At 43.9% G+C, this 11,665-nt stretch overlaps 1 protein-coding gene across 6 annotated transcripts in view; it reads left to right on the top strand.

Moving 5' to 3' along the window:
• Window positions 1-6,493: 6,493 nt before the first annotated feature.
• Edem3 (ER degradation enhancing alpha-mannosidase like protein 3) overlaps window positions 6,494-11,665 on the top strand; it is a 70,220-nt gene continuing 65,048 nt past the window's right edge. For all 6 annotated transcript variants that reach the window (XM_057769458.1, XM_057769456.1, XM_057769454.1 and 3 more), the window contains exons 1-2: window positions 6,494-6,853; window positions 10,785-10,830. In XM_057769458.1, coding sequence (XP_057625441.1) covers window positions 6,693-6,853; window positions 10,785-10,830 — 207 coding nt within the window. In that variant the 5' untranslated portion in view covers window positions 6,494-6,692. The remainder of the gene's footprint in view (window positions 6,854-10,784; window positions 10,831-11,665) is intronic.

Raw genomic sequence — 11,665 nt, 5'->3', positions numbered from 1 at the left:
GCTTACGTCGTGACGCCAGAGCTGGCACTGCTGACAAGGAGGCAGGAGGGAACAACCTGAGGTTCTGTATATGACTGTCCTGTCCCTGCAGGAGAGAACAACCTGAGGTTCTGTATATGGTTGTCCTGTCTGCACGTATGCCTATGCGACCGAGGAGGGCATCACAGCCCACGACAGAGGGTTGTGAGTCGCTATGTGGTTGCTGGGGATTGAACTCAGGACCACCGGAAGAGCAGCCAGTGCTCTTAATGGCTGAGTCATCTCTCTGGCCCCCAACCTGAAATTCTGAAGCTCTAGAGTCATGACTGAGAAGGAATCATTGGAATTTCTCGTTCCACTCTGGAGTTTGGATAAGCCAGGCAGTCAGTCATTTGAGGAGACAATCCACAATATTTATTGAGTGCTTTTCATGACAGACCCCTTTTGGAGCCATAGAGTCCCAGACGTAAGTGTAGAAAAAAATGTTGCCTTGACTTAAAGGACATAGGCTTGGGGTCGCAAGAGGAAAGTGTCCCGTAAATGCCACATTATCAACACATGGGAATCCTGAAAGAAGAACTAGATGGGAAGTCATTCCAAGAATGGCAAAATAACCACGTCCAAATTCCATTTCAGGAGTAATGAGACCTGGAGCATTAAAGAATTTAGGAGCAACTGTTGTTCTGTGACCAGTCTTCGACAGCTGCCTCGGCCTCCCAGGGCTCTCCCTGAGCCCTACTAGCTGAAGCGAAGCCTCTCCCTTCCGTCTATATGGTTTCTCCACATTCTCCCACCTAACCTCTGGCACATCCAGGCAGGAATGTAAACATATATATATTTGCATAAGATACAAGGCCGTGTACACAAACTCTTAGCTGGTTAAAGGGCACCATGGTATAAATTGCCCTTGTTAGCATTTTTAATGGGCTCTATGCATCTAAAAATCTGTTTTATATTCTTTTAAAAAAATCATCTCTCTTATTCTCCTTGGGTGCTTTCCACAAATATGTTTTTAAATACAACTCCAAGCTCTCTGAATTAACTTCCAGATTAAGAAAATTAAAAAATTACTAATGCATAAGTTTTTAAACTAATGAATGTAAATTTTCTCCAGAGCCCATAAGTTGCCAATTAGCTAATAATTACTAATTCCACGAATGGGCTAAAATAGGACCTATTTTGAAATGCACTTTGTGAGCATATTCCATCATGATAATGGGCTCCAGCCTAGAGATGTTAACTTTTAATACTTTTTAGGTCACACCAGATTTTTCTATTTATGATTTTGCAGAGGTTAGTGAAAATGGACTCAAATTGGCTAGAAATTGAGTCACAGTAGGGAGAAAAAGATGCTTATTATTCAGTGAGTCAACAAAGAATGCGTTCTGGCTGCTCATACACACTTTAAAAATGCAGTGTTAGCTCGGAGACAAGCAAAAATGCAGAAAATGATAAACACCGAGGCCAGGACTTCCTCTCCAGCATACGGTTTCTTAGCAAGATCGCTAATGTCTTATTGAAAGGCAAAGGCTTGGAAGTCTTTAGGATTAGAACATTAGGAAGACAAAATAATAATAATAGTAACAACGAAAACTGGGTTACTGTCGAGAAGCCACTCCAAATAACTGACTTGAAAATATATCTAAAGGTCACTGAGCATTTTTATGCTGTCTTTGTTTTTAGCTGTCAAATACTAGAGGATTGGTACTGCCCTTTGGCTTGTCCTGTTCTCTGTGCCACAGCCAAGACCAACGCTGGGGTATTTATTTGCTTAGCTAACTTCATTAAGGCTGCCAAAGAGGATCTGGGATGGCAGCAAAGCAGGATTGCAGGTTTGTAAAAGGGATAAACACCATTCAGAAATGAGCTCATGTGTTTTTACCGCACCCATATGAACACATGAAAGGATCATATTATTTCCACTTTATAGCGAGCAAACTGAAGGACTGTGCAAACAAATACATCCGATGGTGACGTGGACCGCACCGTGACTGTCGCTGCTTAACGAGGTTCCAGCGTTTCGACATTGCAGGCCACCCTTCCCCAGCACCTTTTACTTTCATTTTTTAATGCCTTTCCCTTTGGGAAGTTTTGTATGGGCTTTGGTAGAGAATGAAAATGTGTACAATGTTAGTTTCACGAAACAAAATAATTCTTTGGATAAAAAATCCCCGGCACTGTGGAACCAGGAATTCCAATGTACTTTCCCAACCTGATCCCAAGGATTCAGATCCAGAGCCCGAGGCCATTAATGGGTAAGACTTCAGTTAATAAATACAGAGAAATCAGAATGGTATGGTATAATGGGAAAAGAGGAAGATATCAAGACCTTCCCTTTTGGGAGCATTATGAGGGAAACAGACCCATATAGTAAGACTAAGAAACTTTAATATAAATGCCAACTCCCCAGAAGAAGTTCTTTCCCAAGGTCAGGCATTTGGATAAGGGTCTCCATTCCCTTGGAAGCTTGAGGAAAGTTCCTGCTTGAAAAAGCAATTAAGGTCCTTTATTGTATGATGTTTTACTCGTTAGGCTTTTTGGGGGGCCTGCCACCCAGCTCCCAAATAAATCGCACAGAGGCTTATTATTAATTGTGAATGCCCAGTCTGAGTTTGGCTTGTTTCTGGACAGCTTTTCTTAGCTTAAATTATCCCAACTACCTTTTGGCTCTGAGCTTTTTATCTTTCTCTATTTCTGTATACCTTTCTTTTCTTCTTACTCTGTGACGGCTGGTGGCTGGGTGGCTGGCCCTTGATCTCCTCTTTCTTCCTCAGGTCTTCTATTTATCCTCTCTGCCTGCCAGCCCCGCCTATCCTTGCTCCTGCCTCACTATTGACGTTTCTTTATTAGGACCATCAGGTGTTTTAGACAGGCACAGTAACACAGCTTCACAGAGTAAAACAAGTGCAGTGTAGACAAAAGTCACACACTTGAAAATAATATTCCCAACAGTCCTTTCGTTAACGTTTGACTGGTGCCTATTGTCAAGGTCAAGCCCAGCTTCCTCGACTCCTGACTCAAGCCACGTCCCAGCTCACACAGCCCTTGTCTCCAGTTTAATCCTATGTGCAACTCTTCAGTACAAAAGGCGCAATCTTTTCTCAATAAAATGTTGCTGGCAGCCAACAGGATTCATGCTCCAATTATGTCTGTCTCCTCCTTCTCTTCCCGCCTCCACCCACTCCACACATCCCCTTTTGGACCTGAACCCCTTTGCCGAAGCGGGTCTCCAGCATAAATTCCTGAACAGCTATAGTAGGGGAGACACAGCACTGGGAATTTCAGAATAAACTGTTGTTTTTCTTTTTTGTTATTGGTTGTTGCTGTCTTTTGGTTTCTGGTTTTTCCAAGACAACCCAAAGACCTCTAGCTTCTGGCCCCTGGCATCTCCCTCTTTTTCTTCCTTGTTCTCTTCTCTCTCTTTTGCCTACATTTCTCCCCCTATTTAGTCTCTCTGCCTGCCAGTCCTACCTACCCCTCTTCTGCCTAGCTACTGGCTGTTGAGCTATTTTATTGGACCAATGAGGTACCTCAGGCAATCCAAGTTTTCTATATATAACAGTACTGACTGTCCTGGAACTCACAGACTGACCTTGAATTCACAGAGATCCACCTGCCTCTGCCTCCTGAGTGCTGGGATTAAAGGTGTGTGCCACCACCCACCCACTAAAATGGTTATTTAGAAACAAGCTGGTTAACACTGTTCAATTGATTATAATCCAGTGCACATGAAATTGCACTATCCAAGACACAGTACAGTGGAAGAACAGGATTGTTGCGGAATATTACTTTAACTGTGTAAAGGTGTGTTACATTTGTCGATGTTGTATTTGCTTAATTATGAAAAGATGTGTCACATTTGTTTCACCTTGCCTGCCTACAACACCTCATTGGTCTAATAAAAAGCTGAATGGCCAATAGCTAGGCAGAAGAGGGGAAGGTGTGGCTGGCAGGCAGAGAGAATAAGTAGGAGGAGAAATCTAGGCAAAAGAGAAAGAAGAAGAGAACAAGGGAGAGAGGGAGAAGGCCAGAAGTCAGACAGCCACCAGTCAGTCAGCCATGAGAAGCAGTGAAAGCAGGGCATACAGAAAGAAGGAAAGGTAAAAAGTCCTGGGGCAACTGTAGATAAAGAGAAACAGATTAAAATAAGAGCTAAGATAAGGCTGAGCATTCATAACTAATAAGTCTCTGTATCATGATTTGGGAGCTGGGTGGTGGCCCAAAAAAAGAAAGCCTGGTATATAGGATAGAGGGTGATGAACTCTCTGGAAGGTTTAGCATGGTTCTGTGGGGATGGAATCTAAGCCAAGTCTTAGTAGGCCATGGGTGTTGGACAAAGATTGCAGGGTAACAGGGGAGATACAAGAGCAAACATAAAGAAAGGCCATGGTGTGAGAATTTATTTAGTTGTTGCATGGGGCAGATAGAATGCAGAGAGGAAGAATTCAGAAGGTTTGCAGATGTGCGTGTTTGCTTACTCTGTGGCAGTATAGAAGAAAACAGGGCAGTAGGTGTTCTGGTGCAAGCTCCACTCAACCCCTGGCATCCATTTACCCAAAAGGTTTGGAATGTTCTGGTGGAAGCTCCACCTCCATTTGGCTCCCCCATCTCTCTCTCCCCAAACCCTGCCTCATCTCAGAAAGTCCACCAAACACAGCTCCTCCCCAAGAGATGCTCAAGACCACTCCCACAGGGTATTTAAACTGCCTCCCCCTCTTAAAACAGACATTGTTCTTTTGATCTCTCTTCCTATCTCCTCTCTGGAGTGCTGGAAAATCATCAGGGAGCAGTTTCCCCATTAAACCTGGGCTTTTTCTAATCCGGTTTGATTTGATCTGATCTGGATTGCTGCATACGTGCAGAGGCTTATCGAGGTGCAGAACCTTTTCAGTAGGGTTATCACTTAGGCTGCTGCAATGGCTCAGCAAAGAGATAATGAGATCTAGAGTGGAGCAAGAGTGGAATAAAGGCAATGATCTAAAAGATAGGAAAAATATGAATCTATGTAGTTTGGCAGCTGGTTGGACACCAACTACAAAAGAAGATGAGTAACCACGGTTCTGAAATATTAAGTACTTTTACACTTGAGTTTCTCTTGGACTAGATCTAAGGTAACTTGAATGAGAATGTAGGTCTGAGCCTCAGGTCAGATGTAAATCTAGAAATCAACAAGAGAGATGAGGTGGCTGAATCTGTGCCAGAAGTCACTGAAGAATAACCAAGAGTACAAAGAGCAGAGGGGTAAAAGGAAACCTTCAGGAAACACCTGCACTTTTGAAAGTAGGGGAGGAGGAGTGAAGGAAGAAAGGGTATTTTGCCACCTGAATGGTCAGAGAGATAAGATAGAATTGGTAAGGCTGTAAAACCAAGAGGTTTCCGGACAGGACAGCTGAAGACCGCTGTATGAACAAATATGGAATTCGCTGTGGCCACAGAAGCCATACCCAAGCTCCTCAATTCTGAAGCAACCCGCTGAATTATCACAAAAGAAAGAAATGGGCTTTCGCAAGAGAAACCTACTTGTCATTTTTACAAACGGTTAGCCTGAGAATCAGTCATTGCAACTCATTACAACATCCATCCAGTCTTCACTAAACTTTAAAAAAAAAAAAATCACTTGCATCCTAAATTTCTTTCCTTCCCCGGGCTTTTTAGAAAACTATGATTAATCGTGTCTTTAGCTTTGCTTGCCCTCCTTCATTTTTGTGGTCCTAGTTGCTGGGACTTCTGAATCAGAGGCAGGTTGGAATGTAACCCAGGAGTGAGTGTAGTGTTTGCTAACTTCCTCAAACCTAGGTTTCCACGTGTGCAAAAGGCGAACAGTGATATCTACATATTAGAGTCGAAAAGAGTGCGCTAATAAAAAAGTAAAATCCTCACATGGTTCTGTCGTCAAAGGTTCCATTTTGTTGTTGTTGTTGATGATGATGTTTTTGTGTTTGTTTCCCCGAGGGCAGAAGACTATTCTCACTGTTCCTCAAGGAATAGGGTACCGACCTGGGAACAAGTCTTATTCTGTCAGCGCTCAAAAAAAAAATGTCTTCAAGAAGAGAAGGGCAAATCATTGACGACTCACAGGGATTGTACAGCCCACCTATGACGGCCGCCCAAAGGGACAGCGGAACTCAGAACGCCTGGAACCTGCGTGGCCTTTACACGACTGGACTACAAGTCCCAGAACGCAGCGCGCCACTAGGCAGACATTTAACAAGGCGCCTGCGCCTGGGGCTGTAGGCAAGGCGATGGAAGCGGTGCACTTTGGGACTAGTAGTCCCCAGGTGACAACTCCTGGGGTCGGAGGTGGGTCGAAGGGACAGCTCCCTGCCCAGTCCCGCCTTTTGGCCACGTCCCGCTTCTCTTGGCCAATGCCCCGTCCTGCAGCTGTGACCGGCCCCTCTCCGAGATTGTTTCCATTGGTCCTGAGGCTATCTTGCTGCTGCTCTACCCGGAAGTAGCCTTGGGGAGGCGGTTTCCTAGACTACGACACCGGAAAGCTGGGGGCGGCGCTCTGGGCCGTGGAGGGCGGAGGGTGGTGGCAGCGCTGGCGCTGGGGACCGGCTCGGTGGCTTCGGCAAACAGTTTGGCGCCGGCGGCCGCCTGCCTCACTCCGCAGCCCGCCCTCGACACGGCTCGCAGACTCCTCGCCGCCGGCAGCCCGCGATGTGGCCCACCGTGCGGGTGTAGCAGCTGCGCGTGCGCGGAACCGCGGGGCCATGAGCGAAGCCGGCGGCGGTCGGGGCTGTGGGTGCCGGGTCCCCCAGCGAGCGCCATGGAGCCTGGTGGCAGCGACGGCCTCTCTCTGCCTGGTGTTGGCCACGTCCGTGTGCACGGCGAGGGCCGCGCCCATGAGTAGGGAAGAGAAGCAGAAGCTTGGGTAAGGGTGCGTGGCTGTCCTGGTGGGTTTCCTGGCGCGGCTGCCAGCAGTCGAGGTGCCTGTCATTGCGCCCCCAGCGCGCGGTGGACTTTTCCTGTGGTGACTGGAACAGCTGCTGAGGCCGGAGGACCTCGGTGCGGTGGACAGGGTCCAGGAGGATGGGAGCCAATCCCCACGACGTGACCTCGGGGGCTGTCGGGTGTCTCCTGGGTCGCCCGTGACATATGCCGTGTTGTGTCAGCGCCACTGCCATGACAGGGGCTGGTGGAGGGGCTACCACCTGGGTTGCGGAGTTCTGGGGGCGCCTTTTGCCGGAGGAGGGTTAGAGTTCTCGCCCCGCTGAGCTCCCAGCGGGAAAATGTTGCGCTGTTTGCACCTGTTAAAGGAAAAGGGGCGTTCACTGAAACTTGCACTTTTCCGAGTTCTCTATCCCCTTGCTGTCTTGTCTTTTCTACAAGGAGTTGGAGCTGGCGATTTGATGTTATTCAAAGGCCTCGATTGCGTGTACCCCCTTAGAGTAGTTTCGTGAATCTTAAAAGTGTTACAAAACTCTATTTATAGCATTTAATTCAGTAATTCTAATACATCCCAAGTGGCACAGATGAATAAGAATGAAGTGGAGAGTCTGTAGAAATTGGCAACACCGTGAACAGTTAAGTGAGAAAAGAGGAAGTGCGTGCGGGTCAGTAGCGCGAAGAGTTGTGAGAGATGCGTATTAAAACAGTGAGCTGGATGGGTTTTGCTTGTCTGGTCAGCAAGCACAAAACACCAGGATGCAGTCCTGGTCAGCGAAGATGTGTAAACACTTGACAGGAATGTAAATTCGTGTGGTTTTTTTTGACACCAACTCCTGAATTTTAAGTCGTGCTTGTCCTTTGACTCATTTATTTCTCTGGGGATCTACCCTACAGAAATAAAAGCACTGTTAGAGATAAGTGTAGAAAGGGGTCCATTTGGAAAGAACAGACCGGTTCCTGGGAGGGAAATGGTTGAAAAAAATATATGCTGTTTTGTTCTATATTATGGAATAATGTTCATACATCTAGAAAGAGTTCTGTAATTAGAAGGCTATCTAGGATCTAGTCCCAAGATAATAGTTAAAAAAAAAAACCTAAAGCAAATTGTAGGATAATATATAAATAGTAGCCATACCATTTTATAAGAAAAAATTACCCAAATTTAGAAAAAAAAAATAAAAGGTAACTTATCCCATAATGTTAGGATGAAACTAAGTGGAGCCATTAGGTTCTGATATATGTGCTTCTTTATTTCGAGCATTGCAAAAGAACTGTATTAATTTTTTAATAAAAGAGCAATAAAAATCAGAGGAAATAGGATGAGGTGTCAGCTATCTAGACAAAAATTACCAAAGAGTTCTAGTTCTTGCTTTTTTTCTTCGTAAGTTTAATGTATTATCTGGTGACATTTTAATGACTTCCCCACTCTGTTGGCACTCAGCCATCTCTAAAACTGTTATTACTGTTATTACGTCACAAGGTGGATGCTATCTCCACTGTGCAAATGAAGAAATTGAGATTCAAGGTTACCTTGTTCAGAGTCTTGAAGCTGGTAATAGGTGGAGTCAGATTTCTGTTGTGTTGTTATGTTTACCTATGTCTGACCTCATAGCACATTGTATGCACAGTGCTGTACTTCCTTAAGATATGGGGGGTATTAATTCTAGTATGGCTGCAAATATTGTATTTGACTTTTTTATTAGAAGTCTTATGAGTCATTGGACAGTCAGTCTAGACAAATTAGTGAGCGCCAGGTTCAGTGAGAGATCCTGTTTCAAAAAGTAAGGTGGAGAGAGTGTGTGTGTGTGTGTTTGTGCACTTGCATGTGCATGTCACATACGCTGGAATTGTTGGGAACAGTTACTGTAGTTATGTACTGGATATGTCGTCTTATCGTTCATGGAAGTTTTTCAGGATAGGAGATTTTGGTAATATTTTTGATTTTCAGCTGGTATAGATCAATGCAGTTACTACTGGTATTGGGAGGCAGTGTGACTTTAGGAAAGAATTGATTGGTAGAAATTATTTAAGAATGAAAAACAATTTTAAATTTTAAATGGGGGGGCAGATTTCCAATACACCTTATACAGTTGTTAAAAAGATAGAAAACTGTAAAAGCTTTTTAGCTGTTTAATATAGTCACTGTGCCATTTTATATGCCCACTTTGAAGTTTATGTCATGGAGCTTGCTGACTGCAGTGGTGCAGTGTGTCTTCATTTGCAATCATAATTTACCCATAATCTGGAAAATCCATAGCTCTCAAAGTTGAGTTAGCAAGTTAGAGTTTTCCACCTTCGATGCACTTCTAGTCTCTAGAATTTCCATTGACAGGAAATTTCGCTTCTTGATAGGGATCGTTTATCGTACTTCAGGGAAGAGAGAATTTGCGTATCTCACTTTTAGGTTAGTGTTCACAGGTTCTGTGGGGCCCTGCCTTGCTGCTGTTGAAGAGATCATTATCATTTGCAAGATGAGTGTCTAGAGGGATTCCGTAAGATACTCCTTAATTTTCTGAAATTCCTTGGATCTGTGTAAACTTATGATGTTCTAACACAGCAGTAGGGAGATCTTTTTATTTTATTACATTTGCGTGTGTGCCATGGCATAGGGAGTCAGAACAACACACAGGACTCAATCCTCTCCTTTCACCAAGTGGGTTCTTGGGATCAAACTGACATTGTCAGGCTCTGTGGCAAGCACCTTTGCCCACTGAAGTCTCTTGCCAGCCAAGGTCTTGTCTTTAATGAGCAGGTGTTTTAAAATAGTTATAAAGGTTGTCAGGACCGTTTAGATTTAGGTCACAAGATGAAGTGTACTTAACCTTGCTGGCCATGCTAACCAGGGTTGGGTATTAGAGCTTCTCTGCCTGCTGCCTTTATTATTATCAGCATTTCATAATTTCTGAATTGTTCAGAAAATGACAAGATAGTATAATAGGAAAGAAAACATTTTCTTCACTTCTTTTTCTAGTCCTGATTTTAGTAAGTGGACTTGGGGAAGAGAAGAGCTAGGAACCCCTCGTCTCGCCATTTTCCTCTGCTGATGATTGGATTTGGCCCTGGCTGGCTCTCGACGTTAGCTTTTGTGATAGTACTCGCGTTCCGGTCATGAGAACGTGTCATTGTGAGACTCGTGGGGTCTGCCGGAGTGAGCCTGTTTCGGATGCCTGACTCCTCCCCTTTAAACAGCTGTATTGGATTCTCTTCTCTTTTCTCTCTCCCTTCTCTGCTACCCCCCTCTTCCCAGGCTGATCTTAAACTTGTGATTATGTAGCCCTAGCTTCCTGAAGCTATAAGTCTCCCTTTGAGCTGTCAAGTTTTTGTTTTTGAAGTGAATTCTACTTTTTGAGAGTGTTTTTAAGAGAGCAGAGTACTCTAGAAAGTGTATCTTTTGGAAATGATACATAGTATGGACTTAAACTGGGCATTTGTGGTTTTACTCAGTTTAATGGGAAAGGCACAGGCTTGAGAAAATATTAATTCATATTAGTATAACACACTCCACCCCCTTAGCAGAGTATATAAAAAAAACAATAAATGGTCCTAATAATTGTTGCTTTGAGGAGTTGTCTAGAAGCATCCCTCTCCAAGAATAGGCTACATAATTGCATTAAATATCTGTAATGTTCTTTTCAAAACCAGCTTTTCTTCTCTGGCATTATGACATGGTCATTCAATAGTCTTCTTAGAAAAGAACCCCGGCAATTTTATATAAATTACTAGGACTAGGGGTAGTAAAGGTCTGGCCCCACCCCTTGTGCTGAGGTAATAAAAACTTCTCCCTCTGTGGTTTCCTTCTAAGTAAAGTTTTATTTTTTTTTATTAGTGTGCTTTTATGAAGGAAAATTGTGTTCCTAAAGTCCAGTTGATAGAATATACGTAACTTTTCTCCCTCTCTGTTTTTTCACAATTAGAAATCAAGTCCTGGAAATGTTTGATCACGCTTATGGCAACTATATGGTGAGTACGAAGCTCGTCTGTCCATACCATCTGTAGGAGCTGCCTGTCCACAGCGGGGAGATTTGAAACCTCAATTACCAATGCATGTTTTTAAAGAAAGCTTTTAAAAAGCAGGACAAATGTAAGCTAGCAGAGTATTCCTGTGAAGGCGCAAGTCATAAACAATCCCACACCAGTTTGTAATTGTGATTAATAGGGTGGTATTTATTTAAAGGGGAATAAACTTACAGATCACGGTCCCAGACAACAGCCCTCTGCGCACGCAATTGGGAAGAAGTCTAGTTGCCGGAACCGGAGCAGGAAGTAAAGAGAGAGAGGAGGGAAGTGGCCGCTTTTTTTAAAGGGAAAGATACCACGCCCCAATGGGCTGGTATCTTGGTGGCTATTGGCTGGAGGAGCGGAAGGACCTCCCGCAACACCTCCCCCTTTTATTTAAGTAAGAGAGTTCTAAACCTACTATGAAATTATATACAATAAATATCCTATTCTAACTAGCTTAGGTCTTATATAATAAATAGCTTGGCTAAGTCATGAGTCGAAAGTAACTACATTTATATAGTCTTCAACCCCATCGAAGATCTGAGAAGGGAAATAATGTTACCTGAGTAATTAGGAAGTGCAATCAAACAACTTCTAAAACATGCAACAAATCACAGAGACAACTAGCTACCTGGGCAATCACCCAAGGTCACGTTTGCAGCGTTGAAGCAACCAACTTTGGCTAAGGCCTAACATAACTGACACACCATTTTCAAAGGCAAGAAACTTGTCAAAACTATCTTACCCTGTCTTGGCAGGATATGACAGTCCTGTTTTTTCCATTCACAGATACTCT

Source organism: Chionomys nivalis, chromosome 5 (genome assembly GCF_950005125.1).
Source record: "Chionomys nivalis chromosome 5, mChiNiv1.1, whole genome shotgun sequence".
Taxonomy (NCBI): Eukaryota; Metazoa; Chordata; class Mammalia; order Rodentia; family Cricetidae; genus Chionomys; species Chionomys nivalis.
This window is presented reverse-complemented; position numbering and strand designations above follow the sequence as displayed.